General features: G+C 43.5%; 3 protein-coding genes across 4 annotated transcripts in view; 2 read left to right on the top strand and 1 right to left on the bottom strand.

Annotated features, from left to right (window-relative positions):
• The window catches only part of MNAT1 (MNAT1 component of CDK activating kinase), an 87,922-nt gene extending 87,132 nt beyond the window's left edge, over positions 1-790 (top strand). The window contains exon 7 of the mRNA XM_035328136.1: positions 305-790. Coding sequence (XP_035184027.1) covers positions 305-425 — 121 coding nt within the window. The 3' untranslated portion in view covers positions 426-790. The remainder of the gene's footprint in view (positions 1-304) is intronic.
• A 1,911-nt stretch (positions 791-2,701) lies between these two features.
• TRMT5 (tRNA methyltransferase 5) lies at positions 2,702-7,809 on the bottom strand. Of its 2 annotated transcripts, none has more exons than XM_035327242.1 (5): positions 7,706-7,809; positions 6,000-6,649; positions 5,504-5,628; positions 3,344-3,998; positions 2,702-3,002 (listed from the first exon to the last, which is right to left on the bottom strand). In XM_035327242.1, the coding sequence occupies exons 1-5, from the start codon at positions 7,708-7,710 to the stop codon at positions 2,938-2,940; spliced, it is 1,500 nt and encodes a 499-aa protein (XP_035183133.1). In that variant the 5' UTR covers positions 7,711-7,809; the 3' UTR covers positions 2,702-2,937. The 2 variants fall into 2 exon arrangements, with proteins under 2 accessions (XP_035183133.1, XP_035183135.1); XM_035327244.1 differs by lacking the exon at positions 7,706-7,809 and adding an exon at positions 6,850-6,950.
• Positions 7,810-7,963: 154 nt separating this feature from the next.
• The window catches only part of SLC38A6 (solute carrier family 38 member 6), a 41,204-nt gene continuing 28,018 nt past the window's right edge, over positions 7,964-21,149 (top strand). The window contains exons 1-5 of the mRNA XM_035327245.1: positions 7,964-8,089; positions 8,215-8,330; positions 9,006-9,079; positions 13,167-13,219; positions 16,277-16,316. Of these exons, the coding sequence (XP_035183136.1) occupies positions 8,257-8,330; positions 9,006-9,079; positions 13,167-13,219; positions 16,277-16,316 (241 nt within the window). The 5' untranslated portion in view covers positions 7,964-8,089; positions 8,215-8,256. The remainder of the gene's footprint in view (positions 8,090-8,214; positions 8,331-9,005; positions 9,080-13,166; positions 13,220-16,276; positions 16,317-21,149) is intronic.

The raw sequence follows: 21,149 nt of genomic DNA, 5'->3' as shown, positions 1-21,149 counted from the left end.
ACCTCCTCCTGCTGTAATTGCCTGGTGTCGGTGGACTTACTCCAGATACCGATGGGCCTGGGAGCAGAAAGTTCAGCCCCAGTTCTTTCAGTGCCGTGGCTGTGCGGCTCGCCCGAAGGTCAGCTGTCAGCTCCAGCACTTCTGTGCGACTAAGTTCAGTACTGACACGTCCGTAGGTGCCTAGCAGGCAGCTTCTGTCTCGGTGCTTTCTCCCGAAAAACAGCCTCAGCCTTGCCGCACTGGAACCGTGCAGGTGCCTGACGTATTTATTTCTGTGCTGAAGTAATGCTTCTCTTTATTTTAGATATCTCAACCACGTACGAGCCGCCTCTCCGCAGGATCTTGCTGGTGGCTACACTTCTTCCCTGGCGTGTCACCGAGCCCTACAGGATGCTTTCAGTGGTCTCTTCTGGCACCCCAGTTAGCCAGCGCCCACCCACCTGCGATGAAGGGACACTAAACGGAGTGGGAAGCAAGTCAAGCCAGCAAAGGTTGGGTAAAATTGCTGCCATCTGCACAATGGCTAAGCTGCAGTCACTTTTCTGGGTAAAACCAGCTGTGTTCAAGTGTTAAAGGAACAACAAAAAAAAGTCTACAGGAGAGCTTTGTAAAATGGTAGATACATTTTTGCGGAGGGGGAAACTCGTTAGTCATGTGGCACTTTGCTGATGGAGGCTGAAGCAATAAGCCACATCTAATGGAAGATGTGAATAACTCAGCTGCGTATGTTTGAGGTTTCAAAAAACACACTTGTAAATTTTTTTAAATAAAGCCAGACATTTTTATTAAAGTTTGTGGTTTTATTCTTATTGCAGGGTTTTATTTGCACAAGCATTTAAATGCCATTTTGATTATAACATTTAGTGTCAATATTCAAGCCTACATTTTCTTCCCATAAAACTCGTTTCCCCAGCTCAGGCAAGTGGGTTTTTCCTCCTGCCAGCTGGATGAGACGAGAAACCCTGGAACTGTGCTGACACAAGTGTTATGTGGGATCCATCCTGATGACACTTGGTTGTTACCTTTGACTGGAAAACGAGCAAAACCTTTAGCTGCAAGTCATTCAACTGTGTTCCTCTAAAGCAATCTAAGAGGCCTTTATATAAGGCTAGTTCACTGAAGTAGTCAAAATTAGTTTATTTTTTCCCTATTTAGCTCCATTTGCAACTTTTCTGTCAAGTGTTTGGGATCTTTTGGCAGGAGCATCCCTTTGTCTGGCTTTTGGGATAATCCTTCCCACTCGAGCTGCTGCTTTTATACATCTCCCTTTCTCTGAAATCGTATTGTGCTGTGCCCAGAATAGCTGCTGACAGGTATCGCTGCGCACAAGGCTGAGCTGTAAATGCCGTAGCAGCCTGCGGGCATGATCAGGGGCTTTGTCACCACTGTGTTGTTTGGGGAGGGCTCTGAGGAACAAGAGCAGCTTTGGAAACCTTTGTGAGAGCCACTGGAGGAAAGCACACCGCGGTGTTAGGGAGCGGAGAGCACATCGTGGGCTGGAGGTGAGAGTCCAACTCAGGCTCTCAGAGGGGCAGTGAGTAGTAGGATGTGACGTGACTGTCCCTGACAGAAAGGACAAAGAGGTTAGAGCCGTTGTGATGCCATTTTAAAGACCAGCGGAGGAATGCTCAGGCAGGAGTGGCAGGTCGGGGAAGTAATCTGTCCAGCTGCTTTCACTGTAGTACGGGTGAGTCACAGTCACCCCCCTGCTCCCTTTGATAAAGGCACTCCAGCAGTAACCGAGCCACAAAAACTTGGTCCAAAACATGGGAAAGGCTGTGACAGAGCCCCTGAGCAGAGCTCACCCACAGGCCGCAGCCACACATTGGGTGAGACCCAGGACAGCGGGTCCCAGATCCCAGCGATGGCACGGCAGCAGCAGGGCCAGGGAGGGTGAGGGGCACGTGGTAAGCGTTGCTAGGCGGGAGCACTGAGCTGGGGCTGAAGGAAAATATCTGAAACTGAGGGCGATGGGAGTTCTCTGGCCAAATAACTTATTTGTGGTTGACATTGCCCAACAATAGTTTGGATGGGGAAGAAACCCAAATCAAAGGCAGAGGCTTTTCAAATTGCTGCGGAACACAAGCATCCAGGCAGCGACATCATGCAGGGATTGATCAGGGGAGCAGCCAGAGGTGGGGGCAGAGCTCAGAGAAGAGAGGCACAAAAGTCAAAGGAGGAAGAGGTCTGAAGGTGAGAGGCCCGATCAGCCATGTGCTGGTTTTCAGTCTGGTGCTTTAACGGGTGTGTCCCTAACCTGCCAGTGTGCAAATGGCATCAGAGCCTTTCCTGCTCTACCTGTGGGCAAACACTAAGCTAGGAGCCAACTAATCCCCAGCTAAACCCCTTCGTGGTGAAAAGCATTTATTGCTCCAAAAGCCCAGGAGCAAGGAAGTATACATGGCTACTTGTGCCTACCTGAGGTCAAGTTTTGGAGACATTATCTTGCTTACACAAGAGCTGCTTGTGCATCTGCCAACAGTAACCCAATACTCTTAACCACCAAAATCATTTGTCAAAGTGAATCCCATTCTAAACCGTAAATGCGGGGGCCATGTAAGTCATCCTGCCAGGCCCTACAAAATATAAAAGCCTGTTTGCAGGACAAACTGCACATGTTCAAAATAGCACGGCCAAAAAACAACCCCAGTCTGTGTCACTGAATTATCACAGGGTGTGAAACAGGAGAGCACCAAAACACTGTTACAAAAAGGCATTTTTATTTTTTTGAACAATACCGACCTGGTTACTGATCCCACAGTTCAAACAGTAAATGCAGGAAGCAATGCTCACAGAGGAGAGCTGTGACGTGCACTGTGCATCTCTGCACCTCAGGCGGGTAACATTGGTGTTCATGGAACAATTCAAGGGGTAGACCAGACGTAACCTAGGTGTACTTTACACAAACCAGTAAGGTTGTTACCCAAACGCGGGTCTTCAACTCACTAAGTTTTCTTCAGTAGAATCTTTGCTCGTACGCAGACGCTTAGAGGCTGGTTTTTCTGGAAGAAAGATAGAAAAATTCAGTTAGTAAACATAAAGTAAACAGACGGAACTGGACCACAAGCCATGCAACACTTAAGGGATTTAACAAGAAGCGATGAGCCTTAAGAACAGGATTAATGGTCACAAAGAAAAGTGTTACAGCTACAATGGGAGGTCTTTTCTTTACCAAGTGCCAAAGAGGACTTTCAAAAGACCTGCACCAAGCTACATTTTGACCTGCATCTCAGTGCCACCCAGTGACAGCATTAATACACAGGACAGACAAGGCGGGACCGGCCTGACAGAGCACAAGGTGCAGCCTGACAGCCCGATGCCACGCGGGAGGGCTGTTCCTCACCTTCAGCAGGGCAGGGCCTCTTGTACAGCACATCGGCTGGAACCTGGAAGCTAATGCACAGCATCTCCTTGTTCGGGGCAACGTTCCTCACTAGGTACGTAGAACAGCGCCCGTCTAGGGAGGCTCCCAGCGAAGCCTCGGCCCGTTCTTGCATCTCTTTGGCTGGGTTTTCATGTTTGGAGAAGCTGTAGCAGTGCACCGTGGGAAGGACAGCAGCGCTGCAGGGCTCCCCGACCAAGAGATGCCTGAAAACATCCAGAAATTCAAGAGCCGAAGCTGGCAAATTCATGACTATATGGACAGCGGGTTTCTGCTCCTCCTTTTCAAGCGTGAGCACCTTACTAAGTTCTTCTCTTACTGGCCCCAGGAGGAAGTCTCTGCCATCCAGGTTGAATGCTTTGATTTTGTTGTCTACTTTGTTGAGCTTGCAGTTGTGCAGAAGCCATTTGTAGGACTCAGGGTTGAGATCATTTGCAAACACGATGCACTTTTTCTTCGCTGCTGGGATAGCAAAAGGTCCGATCCCAGCAAAGACATCAAAAAGGACGTCACCGGGCTGCAAAAGCTCAACGATACGGCCATGTTCTGTGGAAAGACGGGGGTTCCAGTAGACTTTAGCAAAGTCCAACTCATAGGAGATATTATTTTCCTTGACCTGAAAGTCCAAAACATTTGGTTATGTCTCTGTATTCAAATTCCAGACGTGTTAAATAATATCAGTAACTAAGCTAAAAAACAAGGTGCTTTATCAAAAGGTGATGTGTAGATTGGCATTTGTCCCATTAATAGTGTACAGAAATCTTGTATAAACAGACCTGCTCATCAGAAATAGCCATCAGGAATGTTCCAACTGTCAATCCAGATGGCTGGCTTATGCATGTCTTAATCACCAGGTGGAAATAAAGCAGCAGCTTCGAATGACCGTAAAATAAAAACCTGAGGCTTTCCAAACGCTTTGTGGTTGTCTGAAAACTCCTTTATTGAAAGCAGATCTTGGGAAGATGCCTCAAACCTTAGCAGAGCGTCTACGCAGTCAGTAAGTGCCTGAGAATGCAGCACAAGAACGGCAGCACTCAGCCAAATTCAAAGCCTCTGGGAGCCAACTGTGCAGCCTGAAAAAAAATCTGCGCTTTATCTCTTGGGGTGACGGAGTCTGGAAACAGAGACAAACCCAGGCTTTGAGATGGCCACTGTCCTAAGAACAGACCTACCAAGAAATGGTGCCTGTTCAGATGAGAGTGGCATGCAGGATAATACCCACTTTGCTCCACCACACTCGCATGGTGTGACTGCAGTAACTTACGACCCAGATCACCGCAGCGTTTTGCTTTGCCAGCAGGGAACACGCAGAGGTGTACTGGCATTCCCCCGCGCACAGCCCAGTGGGATGCCAGATGTGTGCGTAACGAGCTAATATCATCTCCAAAATATTTGGTTGTCCCTTCTGACCTGACAGTTCAAATGCCTTCTGTGTCCACATGCAGGCTGTTCTTTGCCACCTATTCAGCTAAAAGCTATTCAGCTTTTTACTTTGGTAATCTCCTATTTTCTCTCCTAAAATAATAGAACTGCTAACAGCTATGAAATATATTTTTTGGTCAAGCCAGCGGCCAAGGTTCCAGCTAAAGACAAGAACCCCAAGGGAAGAATACTTAGCAGTTTAATAATGTTTTTCACATGAAAAATCTCAAAATAAATGAGATGAGTTTGTCCTCTAGCTGTCAGAAAAAGAAATAGGATCAGCAAACTCTTGCCTAAGTTGCAAAGCCAGAGAGATTTAAGTACAAGGACTGGTAAAATTAAGAAACGTGTTTTTTTAGATCAAATCCATTAAATGTTTTAGCCTTGGAGTGAGAAATACCTCCTTCAAGTTTGTAACTAGTGTCTCGGTAAGAAACCTCTACTTCAGCTGCTTTCACATGTTACTGAAAATAGGCTGAGCTGGGAAGAACACTTACCTTCTTGATCCCTACGGCTCTGAGTTTCGTGGTGGAGCAGGACAAAAGACAGAAGTAACTGCCAACTCTCGCACTCCAGAAGGGGTGTGAGGAGGGGCACCGCGCAAATGAATGGTGTATCAGTGTCTCTTCCTCACAGCTTTCTAGTACGTCTTCAGCTTTTAGCACATTAAATTTAAAATAACGGGAAAAAATCCTGTACCTTAGTGACCAGGTTGCTCTCTCCAGCGAGCACTTCCATTTGAAAGTTCCTGTACGTGCTGTCAATAATGCTGGTTTTATTCACCACACAGGTGATGCCTGGATTCTTGTCGATTATAACCTGTCCTGAAAGCAAGGGCACAAGATACGCTGGTTAGGGGACTGCAGCCTCTTAATGTCCTAAGAGATACAAACTCGACAGTCTACAGTCATATTTATAAAAGTAACGATGTTTTAGAACAACTTCCCTCTAACGACTGCAGATGTTACTAAAGCACACACTTTACCCTGATCCCATGCTCAGTGAAGTGTGACTGCGGTGACCGTAAGAGGAAAGAACTGCCTTTTGTGTACAAGAGCTATTTAAAGTTAAAATGTAAAGCAATGAAGAGTGCTTTGAAGTTTTCTTTGTGCAGGTAGTAATTTACAGGTAGAATACTTGTAGAAATATCTTTGGAAGTAAAAATTACTTTTCTGATCCGAGTTCTTTTACCTACCAATCAAATGTCTGTAAGGGAGCTGATGGTCCCGAAGATTGAAGTGAGCTATGTGACCAACGCGGCTAAAACCAGAGGTGACATCCTGGCCCTCAGGAAGGACCGCTCGGAGGATCTCCTCTGACTTGAAATTCTCGTAAGTCAGCTCCAAGTTATACCTGGACACCTCAGGAGGAATGTTAAGCTCCTTTAAGACCTCCTGCTCTGACTGTCCCAGTGAGAATTCTGGGACTTTATGAGGATCCAGTATAACAAGTTTACTGCCCTCATCTTCTGGATCCTCAATCACTCGCTTTAGCCCAGGACGCTGGAGGACCGTGTGCTTCAGGGACTTCATCAGCCTATGCACGATTTCTTTCTTTACTTTAAGAACCGGAACAACAACCGTCCTTTTGAAAGCTTCTCTGTTGAGCAGCGTCATCCCACGCACTTCGGGATGCGGCGAATACAGTTCTGGGCTGGCGTTATCCTCCACAGCTTCACGCATTGTACAAAAACTGGCTTTCTGAGGTACCACAAAGAGGCCAGCTATTCTGCCAGAATGTTGCGCCAGTAGCATCCAAACTGCTGGAAATGATGTATTTGATGCAGCTGTCCTAGGATGATTCGTTTTCAGTAGTCTGGCAGAGTATCCGAATCTCCACAACGTCCTAGAAGAGAAATTATTCATTTTATAGACATTATGTAATCATTCCGTTAAAAAGGCTGCAAATCACATGGATTTGCTGGTCTCTTAAACCAGAATTTCCATTTGTACCGAAGAACCCACAACAGTTTTGTAAAAGCTCTTTATTATGAATTATACCCTACAAATTTCTGTCCTTCTGCAAACATATTTTTAAACTTTAACTTGAAGCAGTGAGATAAGCCTCTCCTGCCAAAACTCAGTGGCCTCCCTCTACTCTAATAAATGCAATATTAATCCCAGCAAGCCAAATAGAAAAAAATCTTACTGTCTTGATCCTGCTGTTGGATCTCTTCTGATAAAATGCATTACCAAGCAGCGGTTGCTAGAAAACAATTAGCAGTAGTGGTCACCATTGCCCTTCAGCAGTTCCTGCCTCCTGTAGCCCAGTGTAAGGGGTTACACGCTCTGTAGTGGCTTTGCTTCACGGACCACATCAGTTGGCAGAAAGACCATGGGTTAAAGGCAGGTTCTGCTGGTACGGGGAAGAATTAATAACACCAGCTCAGAGACCAAACCGTTCTCCACAGCTCGTTCGCGAGCACGGTGACTTGAGCAGCAGCTCCACACATCTTTAAGTGTTTCCTCCACTACGGAGGGTCTCAGGGTTCCTCTCTAGACAGGGACCAACAGCACCGGCAGCGTTGGGGCCTGCTGTTTTCCCCGACTGCTTGGGCAGTTTGCTTTCAGCCCGGGGGCTGATGGCGACAACCCAGCTCCAAGCCAGCTCCTGGCAGCGCGCTTCTCCCTGCCCCGTCGGCTCACAGCCAAACCCCGCATTCCCCGCGGAGGGCCGGGGGTGCGTGGGGAGGGCCTGCCGAGGCCCCACCGGGGGCTGCGACCCCCAGACGGCGGCGAGGAGCCGCAGCCGCTCCCCCAGCAGGGCCCGGTCCCGGCCGCGGCCTAGGCCCAGGCCGGCCCGGGGCAGCCCCGCAGGTAGGCCGCGCGGTTGCCATGGCAACCGGGGGGCGGTAGCCATGCCACCCCCGCGCCCGCCACCCCCCCCCCCCTCCGCCCTCACCTCATACCGAGCCCCGCCGCGCGCGCCGGCGCCCCCGTGACGTCATCGCCGCCGCGCGCACCGTGACGCCAAAGCCACTCCGCCTGGCGGAGAGGGAGGGGGCGGGGTTTGCGTTGAGGCCACGCCCCCCGCCGCATGGAGCCACGCCCCATCGGTGCGGCTCGGCCCCGCCCCTCCCGGAGCCGCGGCGCGGGCGGGGCCATGGAGGAGCCGCGGGGGGCGCGGGGCCGGGAGGGGGGCGAGGGGGGCGCGGGGCCGGAGGGGCCCGGGGACGGGCACCGGGAGCTGGACCAGGACCGGGACCGGGACCGGGACTGGGACTGGGACCAGGACCGGGATTGCGACGAGTCCGCCCCGCTGCTGCCGCCGCCGCCGCCCAGCAGCGTGCGTGAGAGGGGGGCGCCGGGAGGGCCTGGGGGGGCTCAGGGCAGGGGCAGGGGGTTCGGGGTCGGGGTTTGGGGTCGGGGTTTGGGGTCTCTCCTCACGCCGCCCTGCCCTTCCTTCCCCAGCCGCCCACCGGCTCCTCCTTCGGCTGCGCGGTGCTGAACCTGATGAACGCGATCATGGGCAGCGGGGCGCTGGGCTTGTCCTTCGCCATGGCCAGCACGGGCGTCCTGGGCTTCAGGTGAGCGGGGGGATTAATTACGGGGGGTGTGTGGTTAATTACAGGGGGCAGGGACCCAAGGAGCAGCGAGTACCGCGTGCTGTGGGCATCCTTGGTGAGCTCCCATGCCTCTGCTTCAGCTGCTCACATCTGGCCCAACGCGAGTGCTGCCTGGGCACTGGTATTTGCTGCACAGTGGTGATGTATTGGGCATTTCTCTCACTGCCCCCGCATATTGACATCCCCCTGCACCAATATATTTATGTCCGAGCACTGCCGTGCTACAGAAATGGGCCTTTGGGAGCGGGGTGCCTGCCCGTCCCAAATGCATGAACCCACTGGTGCTCCCGCCGGGTGTGTGCACGGAGCTGGGACTGGGCCGGGGCTGTCAGCTCTTCCTGCCTTCTGCTCACAAACCTGGCTTCATTTCGAGTTAGTCTTTGTGCTTCTGTGTGCACGCGTTTCTGTGTCACGTCCTCGCTGCGATTCGTGTGTCGTCTTCACCCTGTGCAGTGTGAGAAGCAGTGGGGTTGGGACAGTCAGCGACCAAGTGAACCACAGTCAGCAAAGAAAAGCCATAAAATGAGGAAATCGTGTCCTGTGATACGCTGTTAGCAATGGAATCTTTGCTGTTGTTTTTTAAAAAATGCATGGACCTGTAAAAACGCCTTAAATTTCACCCTCTTGTATTTTTAGCATCTTGCTGCTGCTTGTTGCCAGCCTTGCCTCTTACTCAGTGTTTCTTCTGCTCAGTATGTGCATTCAGACTGGTAAGTGGAAAGGATTTATCTAACAGTGATCTCTGAAATTGTTCCTTGCCTGTAGTACAAAGACATGAACCCATATAATTATTATAATTAACAAGGTGTTAACATAGTGCCGTGTCCTCGCTGCTTTTGAAATATGTTAGATTTTTAATGATTTCTAATTGCCATAGAATTGTAATTTCAAAATTATTATAAAAAGGAAGTGTAAAACTGGCTGGTTTCTAGATTTTCAGTTTTACTTTTTCTCAAAATGCATCTCTCATCTTTCCAAAAAGAGAGATTCTGTATGTCTGGAGCAAAACTGTTTCAGTGTCAGTGGGACCACACCATTTTGGTGTGTGGTTGTCCCTGTACGTAGTCTCACTGTTGCTTTCAGCAAAGTAAGACCCATAAACAGCCAAGTTGCATTACTCGTACAGAACTATTCGCTATTCGAAATGGATACCTGTCAGGTTGGGTAATCAAACTGGGTTGTTATAATTCCCATGGCACGCTATGGATGTGTGTTATTACAGCATTTTTGATACTGAGTGTGAAGTCATGTTGCAGCCCTTAGCTAGAAATCGTAATGCTTTGAGAATGTCTAAAGAGTAGACTCTAACATCTGATTTCTAATCTGCTGCTAGTGTTTTAATTCTTGCTTGTTAAAAATTGTTACTGAAACAACTGGCTGGTTCCTTGAGTTCAAGTATGCAGAGATGTTATAGGAGGAAGTCTCCATCTCGTCCAGTCACCTGGTTATTGTTTCCATCTCATCTGTTTTCCCCTCTTTTCAAAGGTGGTGGGAGAAAGCTTCCATTTCTTCCTTCTTGGCTGTGCTTTCTATAGCTAGCTTTGGTCTCTCAGATGATTGCTTCCTGATTCTTCTTAGATCTGCTGCTCCTGTCTTCACCTGTTGAGTGATCTTCTTCATACATTCTTTAAAAAAGTCTTCAGAGGTAGGGCAGCTTTAATGTATGGTATTGTTGGCTGTTTGATGGTTTGGGACTAAGTCTCTGGCATTTTTTTTCCCCTCTTGGAGCTATGCTATTAGAACAGATTCAAGACCTGAAATAAATAGCTAGAAAGAGACATTTGAAAACAAGGGAGTTTGAGATAAGTGGTGAACAAATATCACAAAAAAACGATCTGAGGTTCTGTGTTACTTAGGCACTTGGTAGTACTGAGTTGCTATCTGGTAAAATAAGAAGATATCCTTGCAAAAGAACTGCTGGGGATAGTGCAAAGGAAGGAGAGGGGGCAAAACTGAACTTAGACAGAGATAACACACAAGAATGGTTTAACTCATTTATTGTCCAAAGGCAAAATTCTGCCTCCAGAAAGAATTTTTGAAATGCATAAATCCAAACCCCCCCCAAAAATAATATTGAATGACAGGGTAAAGTATTTCTTTTTTCTGAAATTAGCACCTTATGGCCAATAATTGATTATCACAATGTTGACAGGTCATACCAGCATTAGAACTATGTTGAGATAATCTGCTGGCTTTATGACCCTCTCTGTTTTTGTTTTTGTTTTTTGGGGGGGGGGATTTTACTGTAATTTCTGTAAATTATTGAACTAATTTCATGTTAAATACCACTTCAGAATTATGACCAGTGCCTTTGCAAAGCAAAATTAGTATAAATGCTTGCTTCCAAAGTAGATAACTGAGCATTTTTTTAAAATGTAAAAGATGCAGATGTTTGTGAACAGTATTACAATACTGAGCCTAATTCATGGCAAGGAATTAGGGATTTTAGTAGTTTTCTATAAAAAATGAGCTTGGAAAATTTGATGGGTGGAAGGTAAAAAAAAATAAAAACAGTTTAGGGAGTGTTTGTAAGCTATTCATTCAGGTATTCAAGTCATAAAAGTAATCCTAGGAAAGAGTTGACATATAAAATACCTTCCAAAAAGGAAGCCTTAATCCCATTTTAAACAGAGACCGAAATTTATTATGCTCAAGCATTTTAGTTGTAGTTTTAAAACAAAGAAGTGCCTTCAGTTTGTAAATGATGTTGATCTAGAGTGACTTTGTCAAACTCAAATGATTTGTGTAGACCAAAAGAATTAGAAAACTAATATTGCCATGTGTAAAGTGTTGGGTTTGGATTAGTCAGTGTTTTCTCCCAGTGTTAATTCAGTATTACATAAATTGTTTTAGGGTTTGGGCTGACAAATCTAAACCCATGCAGTGAAGTAGAGGAATTGGGAATTTAAGTGGAATGTTCTTTGAAGTTTTGTGGCTTGTTTTTTTCCATTTTGGAGGTAGTCATGAGATACTTTCCAATTTCACTTTAGGATTAAATGGATAATTTCTTTATGGCATTAATAACTTATTAGGAATTAAGCCAACCAGGCAGAATGGGTTTCTATCCATAGTTCCTAATATTTTGTTCCATGTATTTTTGAAATTACAAAAGTAATGTCATTAAGGCTTCCTCAGTGTTCACAGAGCTAAATTGATTACAAAAACGGTAACTACAGAAAATGCTCTCCTAAGGTTTCTTTTTGCTCTTTTGGAATTGTGTGGAAACTTTGTTCTCTCATTATTGGTAACTCCCTGTTTGTCTGTATCTGTTCCCATGCGGTAAAAGCAGCTCGTTTCTAAACACATTTAAAAGTTTGCTGATACTTGATGCCATTGGGAATGGCCTTCTAAAATGCTATTTTTTTTTCTCGTCAACAACTGCTTTGTAAATACACATAAAGAAAAACAGAGGGTAAAATTTGGTAACACATCAGTTGTTTGATTGTATCTGTATATATCTTAGCGTAACAGCAGACACAGGAGAATTTTCCAATTTTTTGCTGTGAGCAGACTCTGGCTTATTTAATTTTGTCACTTAATTTATTTTTCATAGCGTCTTAATGTCAGTCATAGAGCAGAATGTGGAACGTCATCCTCGACAAAGTCATGTGAGAAGATGAAATTTTATTTTTTTCGGTAGTGCCAGGTCGTGTGTGCAGTACTTAGCAAAGGGACAATGCCGTGGCTGGCAGTGCAAGGGTCCAGTCCTGCCACCTCATCATGGTCCTTGCCTGGGTCCCCAGGTCTCGTTTCATTTATTTCAGGGCAGCTTCGCCCAGGTGTGAAGGTCTGCCCCGAGCAGCTGGAGTTGCAGGGCTGCACCCTCAATTAGGACAGGATGGGAGTGGGAACAGTCATGTACCAGGTAGAAACCAGGGAGAGAAAACAAGCATTATGACGATACAATTATGTGGTTTTGGGATTAATTTTACCCTGTGAGGCATTTACAGCTCTGGACCGTTTTATTATATACAGAGAAAGGGAGGGGTGTTTCTTGGGGACCTTTCATCTTTGTGCTATCGCTGGAGCTCCTAATAACAAAATGCAGAACAATGGAGGGCTTTAACAGGACTTCCTCCCTTCTGAAAAGGGATTGTTTTGAGTTACCAGTGATATTAGAAGTGAGCTTCAGCTAAAGCTCAACAAAAGAGTACAGGAAACCACAGCGTATTTCCATGTAATTATTTAAGTGAGGTGCAAGTAAGGGCAGGCATTTTGTTTTCTTCTGTTTTTGTCTTTGCTTTGGTGTGCTTTGTTTTTTTTTTTTTTTAACAGATTTCAATGCAGGAAGGTGTTTACCTTCAGCTGTCTTGGAAATGAGTAGTGTCGAGTTTTTAAAAGCTGGCAACGTGATAATTGATGTTTGTATTCATAGAGAGATGAAAACAGATTTTCTGTTATCATCTTCGTTTAAAAGCAAGTATATACTTAACAAATGATAGCTTACAACTAATTGTTGAGACTAATTTCAAAATTCTTCATTTGCAGTATCACTTGCAAAAGTTGTTGAGAGAAGGTAATTTGCTGCCAGCGTAGTAGTATTAAAAAATAATAATGCTATTTCTAATATTAAATTGGATTTTGGGAAAAATCTGTGAATGATTGAACACCTAGTTGTATTTTGTAGCTGGAATGCAGGTGTATATAAAAGCTATTTAGTAAATAATATAAAATACTCTCCAAACTTGATCCTGAACTGTGATCTTTTAAAAGGGGGGGGGGGGGAAAAGGCAAAACTGGAGCTCTTAGGTGAATTTGGAGTTAGAAATATTTTAGCTTTTTTTTCCTCATTAACAGCTGTCATGTCTTATGAAGACCTTGGCCTGTTTGCATTTGGATCAACTGGAAAGGTAAGTGTCCAGTTTTATCTGAGTATTTTTCTTATCGCTCTCATACTTCCAATATATACAACTGTTAATTGCGCAGCCAAGATAGACAGGTGAAATACATAGTATAATTAGCGAAGTTCTAATAAAAAAAAAATCCATTAGTTCCTTAAAAAAACCTATTTGTTACCTTTCAGTTAGTGTTTGTGGTCTATGGAAGCCTGAAGATCAGTTAACTGTAAAACAGACATTTCTTAAATGCAAGCTTTTGTGCTGCTCTCTTGTCAGCGTGTTCACTTCTTAATTGTATTCACAAACGCATGCTCACTGGCTTTATCATCAAGTTGGCTCCATGATCCATTTCAGGTTGGTTATAGTCACGTTGTACTGTTGCTGTAAATTGTTAAGAGACGCTTAAGTGATTTACTGGTGTTGTTCTAGTGTTTAATAGAGATCTAAGATAAGTGTTTGCCTTTCGGGTAGTTGTTACAAAATAAATAAACAAGAATATATTTTGTGCATGTTGATTTTTTTCCTTTTTCTTAACAAACTCTTCAGATGAACATTTCTTGTTACTTTATCTTATGATAAAAAATCATAAAGCATTTTTGGTATAAGAGTACTCAGCATGTAAGCCAAGCCTTTTTAGTAGTGTTTACTTGATCTGTTTTTCTAAACAGTGTTGCCTACTTACAGTGGGTACACAGGAAATACTAATAGTGAATGCAATACATTTAATAATATGACTACTATGCTGTCTGTTTCAGTTGAATGATTCTAAAAGCAGGATTACCGTGCAGAAATGCAATTTTAATGGTTTTCTAAAAAAAAAACAACCATTTTTAAAAATGAGTTCTACTTAACAGACCAGAGTTTGATTTATTCTATTTTAATGTAACTGAGAATTAAATCTGAGCTACTAGGTGTAAGACTTCCATTAGCATTAATAAGCAGATAATGAGCTTAGTCTGTGTGGATCAATATTTATTGATCAGAGTTGAGATGTGATCAACATCAAGAGAAGATAAATCTTGATATTAGCAATGTATTGATTTTTTTTTTCCTTCGGAGTATCTGTTCTGTACATGTTAACCATGAGCCACTTGATGCAGAAGCCATAGAAATGTAGAGCTTAAGGAAGTATTAAAATGTGACCAAGTCTGCCCCTTCTCTGAAGTAGGGCTAAACATGTATAAGCTGTTCTTGGCAGGCATTTGTTGAATCTGTTACTCAGTGAATATTCGATGTTATTCAATGAAAGAGGTTTCACAGCTTCACTGTGTAGACAGAGTCAATGATTTTTATTATTCTCCCCAGTATTACTGTTTAGTAGCTCTGTTTTAAGAACTACCGAGTCATTTCTTCTAAAAATATCGTCTGGTTTTCTGTTTTCAGTGTGATGCAGAGCAGTCCATCACTGGAACATATCTAGGCTGAGAAGCTGTTGTTTCGATTAAATAATAAACCAAAGTTTGCCAAGCTTTCCCAATGAACTGATGTTTTTTCTCTCTTGAAATATGCTTGATGTTTATACATTTATCTTAAAACATGTCTGCAAAAGGGAACGCAGTAAGATGGCTAACAACTCGACAGCAGCAGCAAATGCAATTACCTATATTTTAAATCAAGCATGCCTGTTACTGCATCCTAAAACAAGATTTGTCATTACTGTGGCTGCTGCTGATAGTTTTATCTCAGCCTATTTTCTCTACTTGCAATCTAATAACTGTAAGTCATAGATGTGATCTCTACTTCCCAAATGCATTGCTTTTAACTGGCTTTATTGATTTTTTTTTATTTATTTATTTTTAGACTCTTGTAGTTTATCACAATCACTCTGAATTCCAATCCAAACCATGAACTTTCTTCAGCTTAGTTAGGTGCAGATGGCTTTTTTTTTTTTTCTTTTTTCCTTTTTATTTTATTTTATTTTGGGGGGGGGGCGGAAAAAGTTGTTCTTATTCTTCTCTCATCCACGTCATTTGCTAATAATACAGCCAGACCACTGCAGGACCTTGCTTGAACTGGCATCCTAGATTGACAGTAAGCTACTGGTAACTGCTCCTGAAGTAAAGCAGTTATTCAGCCTTATGGTGACTTCATGTCAAAAATATTTCTCTGTGATTTGTGAGACTGGAGATTCTCTGTCATTGGAATATTGCTGATTCTCCCTCTCCAAAGGCATGAAGTATTTCTTTCCTCTATTGCAAATGACAAGACTATATATTTTTTTGCTGACTTGTGAGCTTTCAATTCATATCTGATATGTTTTTCTAACTGATCAATTGAAAAAATGGTGATTCTCCTTTCAGATTTTATTCAAAAATAACAATTTTGTTTTTCTTCTCATAGCTGTGGCTTGATTTTTTCCAAGCTGGTAGCAGTTTTGTAGGAAGGTCCTGTTACATAACGAAGAACAGTGGGTAGAGAAAGAAAAACTGCTATTCTAGATGATGCTGCTATTTTAGAACTGAAATGAAAACAACACTGGGAAAACTTTAGACACCACTTCTAGGGTTTTCAGCTGGGAGCTGGCAATTGCAGAGATCCAGACAAATATTTTTAATGGCCTATGGTCACTTCTACTTCCATATCGGTCCAATATGAATAATCACAAACACTGAAGAAAAAGCAGTGTCTACCTAGTTCACAACTTTAAAAGAATAATGACATTCATGACAGTTAAATATGCATAGTTACTCGGAGTGAGGAAGTAGTTTGTATAAATCTGCTGATTGCCATTTCAGAGGTGAACATCAATTAGAATGCACTTGTGTGTTTTCAGTGATTTCAAACCTCATCTGCAACACAAGCTTCACCCTGTGGCTACTGTTGTTTTGTCATCTCAGAATGCAAATGTGGTATTTCAGGAAGGTTTTTTTTGCTTTTTTATTCGTTTTAGATTGCATTTCTTTACGTGTGTTATAAATTCTTCATTAAACAGAAGATGCCCTTCCTTTCAGTACCAGTTATCGCTTCAACATCTGGGCTGTTTAAGATGATACATGTGTTTTATGACTGCAGGAGACATACGACTTCAGTTATCCTTACCTTTTCTAAATAAATCTTTTTTTTTTATAGGTCCTTGTTGCAACTACAATAATTATCCAGAATATAGGAGGTAAGAAACTTCATACGCTCAATTTTAACTGAGTGGAGTATAATCTCTACAGTCTGCACAACTCCACAAACGTCCAAGGCACTAATTAAATGCGAGTGTTTTTAATAGTTTGATTAAAAAGATGGAAGACTTGCAGAGAAGGCTTATGTGATCATGCTAAGCTCAAGTGCTGCAGTCATGGGGTAGATGGGGAACTTGGTGGGGGCTGGTTTGTATGCCTGGTGCTGACCGCATCGCGTGACATGGAGCATATCCATCAGAGCTGGCGTTCCTAATAGGAGGGGGTTGATGAGGCATAATCTCCTCCCTGCTCTTCTGTGCATTTGCATCTCGTAGCTACATTTTTTCATATCATCTGTTTTGTTAGTTTCCTTTGGAAAGCACTAATGCGTTTTAGTGATTTGTGTAACAACGGAGTGCTTAGCTGTGGAATTGCAAATCTGCTTTATTACAGTGGCTTTCCTTTTTGGTTAGTTCAATACCTTGGGCTTTTGAGGCAGGGAGGTGCGTGCTTTGGTTTGCTCACTTTTGTCATGTGGGCTGATAATCTGAGACGTCATATGCTGGGTTCTCCAGCTCTATTCTTATTTTGTCTTCCTTTTATGCATAATAGTAAAAAAAAATCAGCCGTGTTTTCATTAAAATAATAATCTAAGCATTTGGACTGTTACTAAGGGTTTGTTTGTTTGCATAGAATGCTTGAGTTACTGAATAGTAGCACCCTTAGAAATTAATTGTCTGAAAGCTGACAGTGTTTAACAGAACAATTTCTAATTCCTCTGGCTATTTCCTTCGCATCTTCCGGATTCTTTCTTTAGATGAGGAAGCTGTGTGAAAGCTCCTTCCCTCCCATTCCCCACCACCACCCCTAAGATACACACGCTCACCTACCATGCCAAAAGGAAGCAGCCTTCCAGCAGTGTTATTTCCTTCAGTATTACCCATCAAGCCCAGACAATTCAGCAATCACTATTTGTTGTCACTACATAGCGACCTAAAACTAGACCAAGTTACTGCTTGTAGGATAAAATTGGAATCCTTTGTTGTACAGCAATAAAAACTGCTTAATTTAAATGGCTGTTAAAAACCCCAGCGTTAACTTCAGGCAGGAGTGAACAAACTAATTCCAAGGTTAAGGATTATTTATTCATAGGGGTTTCAGAGGTTGTTCTGTAGCAAGAACAAATTTTTTAATTTCCTTTCCTGTTTGAGTGGACCTCTAAATAAACAGTACTAGACAAGGAGGGATACACAGTGCAGGTTCTGGAGGCTCTGGGATCATGCACAAGACTCTGTGGTCAAAGGAAATATGACTCTCATTTCTTCCTCACAGCAGTTCATAACCTTCTCGGTGTCATTTTTAATAAAATTCAGTAACTGCGGAGGCCCAAACTAGTGTCTGCTGGATATTATCAAACTACTTACTCTGTCTTCTGCAGCGGGCTTCTCTGCGAACAAGTTGGGCCTGTTTTGCAAACCAGTGGTTTTCTGTTTAACTAGTTAAGAAGGAGGTTTCTGCAAGTTGAAACTTCTCTTTCAGATATTTTTAAGTGACCTCATTTTAATGGAAGAACTCAAAACTCTTTTGCTTCTTCTGTTCCTAAGGGCAGTGTCTTTCATGTAAGGGAATGGTAGCACTTTATGCATTCTCTGCGTTCATTTGCAGAATCACTTGGTTTTGAATGCACTGAAAGGAGGAAGCGGACTTTCCTTTTTTTGAACTGGTTAGAGTTGGTAAAACCAAACCATGTTCCAGTCTGTCATGCAGCGTACTCTGTGAAAACATGGGTTTTCACATGCAACTTTGGCTTCCTTGGCACCTTCCTCCAAACAGGAGATCTATTGTGCTATCGTTGCAGGGAGCTGTCACGGCTTCTGTTTGGTATTTAGGTTTCTGTCTGGGGTCAGAGCCCCCAGCTATGGTGTTTCTCTCCTTAACAACTTCCATTTTCACTTTGGCAGAGTCCAAGTTAGCAGAGCAGCACTGTGGCAGGAATGGTCATTGCAGAATAGTCATTTTCAGCGTACAGGCTCTTAAAGATAGGAGAGATGAAGAGCTCATCTCACAGTGAGCCTGGGCTGTTGAAGAAAAGCATAGAAAGAAAGGAAATTATTCTTGTTCTTTTAGCTCCTTCTACAGATTTTAAATGGGAATGGTGAAATTATGGAGTGTAGTTTGTCTAGAATGGGAGCTGTGCTGGAATTAAGTATGAAACTTATGTTCTTCGCTTTTTCCATAGCACAACTAGGTATTCACCACCTTTTTTTTTGTTTTGTTTTATGTCTGTTTGAAGGAACTAGCAGCACTGTGTCTGTTGGGCAGACTTCCAGACTCTGTCAACATCTTTAATTTCAGAGTAAGGCTAAAAATAAAATTGTTTTCTGTTACCTCCTCCATCATCAGACCTGGGTACATTGCATCATATAGTATCTTATTTCAAAAGTGATTGGAGAACATGAAATAATATATGATGATTTGTGATTAAAATAAACGACTTTACTAGGGTCATTGTCACTAGCAGCATCTAGTCTTGGCAGTTTTAAAGTTTGGTCTGATCACTTCTAAACGTTTTGTGTGGAAGTGATTTGCATTTATTTGTGCCGGAGAGAGCTTTTTAACAATCATTTTAATACAGTTATGCTTTCTAATTTGTCATCTTTGCTTTCTTAAAAAGAAAACTTGAATTGCGGGTTTGCATTTGACATCCTAATTGCCCTCACTTACAGCTTTGTGTAGACAGGGAAGCTGATTTTTCTACTAGCAGGATACCCAAAGGGGGAAGAAAAACACATTGATTTTGTACAGCTACAGGAAAGCAGTAGTTGTCCAAACTTAGAGGTATTTTAAGATTTTTTTTTTTAATATTTTATTTTTTTAATTCAAATTCATTGCCTGGAAATTTCAACCTGTATGTCTAACATGATCACTCAACTTTCATGCAGATTTTCAGCCGTGCTGGAACACTTTTTAATTTGTGTTACTTAGATAAACATAACACATACCAAAATCTATTTAAGTACCAAAGGTTAACTGAGGATGTATCCAGAGAACGTGTTGACTTTTCAATATCGAAATGTGAACTGAGGTCATCTTCAAAAATACTGTGATTTAAAGACTTCACAGAATTCATACAAATTCTTAGCTTAGAGTTTAGAGAGATTAAATTTTGAGAATATTTGTCTATCTTTCCTTATGTCCATGTGTGCTTGTTCTTGCAGTACAGATATTTGTTAATAAGGGGAAAGGTTGAATGGGATGGCCAGAATTACTCGTTTTATACTGTTCTATTTGTCAGTATTTTGGCCCAGTCCAGCAGCCCATTTGTCTAAATAACTAGTGATGAGTTACGTGAGCTGTCTTTTTCTCCTACGAGCTGTTTAGTGTGACTGTGGGATTACAAATAGGATGCTAAAAGGATGACTGCCAAACTGCATGCTACCAGACCGTTATTTTGTTTATCCCCTCCTCCCGTCCTGTTCACCCCAGCTCTGTAAGTGGAGTGATCTTCTAAACATCCACTTGTTGCCTGCTATGCAGAAGATCTTGAAGGATTTTGGATCTTGTCATTGCGGCTTCTGAGCACAGAGAGGGCCCTTGGTGCAGTTGCACGCCTGGAAGCGTAGAAGGGATAAGGTAGGCTGCCATGGAATGCACTCTGTACATGGGCTCTGCGCCTCTTTTATATAATCCTTCCCAGGAGCAACCGGATTTGGACTGAGTCCCTGCTATTGTCCTAACAGCGCTGTGCTTCTAGGAAGTGATGGATGAGGCGCAGCGGGCCAAAGCCCTGGCCTGGCACCACGCAGGCCTTCCCCTGGCCTGGTCGGGGAGGTTCTGCAAGCTCGGTGGATGCTCTTCTAAGGAGCAAGGATAGGAGCTTCTCCTCCTAGAGCTGTCGCTGCTGATCTGACTGAGAAGCAGGGCAGTCCTCACCACCGTACCCAGGAGAAAATCTGTAGGAATCTCAAAACATAATGTAATGAAGTTGGAGAAGGAATTATTTCAGCGAGGCTGGTGGAAAATGGAGACAAACACAATAAAGCGTTGCACAAGAGCAGTTCACAATCTATTGCCAACACTAACAAATCTTCAGTACTGAGGTCTAGCAGGAAGTCTGTGGAGAGCTTTACAGCATACTTCTCTGGGCTGTGGGCTGGGATTAGCTGAAGGTCGCCGCTGTCGGGAGATGCAGCTCGGCACAGAGCGCCGGGTACTGGTGATGCACGGAAACATAAATTGAAACTGCTGAGAACATGAGTTTAATTATTTAAAATTTATTAGCAGTGGGATTAAGTGCAACAGCAGAACATGTGGTGCAGCCGTGTAGCAGAGGTGGTCTGTAGCAGGATTTTTTTTTGCACAGGGCTTTCTTTTTTCAGTTTCTTGCAGTAGGCTGAGATGCACAGAGCTCTCCTGCTGAGGATCAGTGCGAGTAACCGGCCTGCATCCAAATGAGCCTTGCAGCTTCTCTTCGGATCCACGCTCCCAGATAGCAACCCTAATTTTACAAAGAATTGTAGGGTTTCTAGTATAAATAGAGTTCAATTAAGTGTAATTTCTCTAACTGGTGCTTCCAGACTTCCTTTCAATATTCGGCAATTAGCATGTACTCAAAGGTACGCGATTTTCTTCTTCGTAATAGTCAGTCTTGAGGAGAAACGCTTGTGCCATACCCCTCGAGCACTGCTGTGTCCGCGGCTCTGCCTGAGTGCTGCAGGCAATAAATGGAAGCTCCGGGATTAGTCCTGATGGGAGACAGAGTTCTTCAGCTGGATTTTACGGCCCATTAATACACTCAACACAATGGACAGCACATGGAAACCCTGCTCCGA

The sequence above is a fragment of the Oxyura jamaicensis genome, chromosome 5, assembly GCF_011077185.1.
Source record: "Oxyura jamaicensis isolate SHBP4307 breed ruddy duck chromosome 5, BPBGC_Ojam_1.0, whole genome shotgun sequence".
Lineage (NCBI taxonomy): Eukaryota > Metazoa > Chordata > Aves > Anseriformes > Anatidae > Oxyura > Oxyura jamaicensis.
Note: the sequence above shows the minus strand (reverse complement) of the source record. Positions and strands in the feature narration are given on the sequence as shown.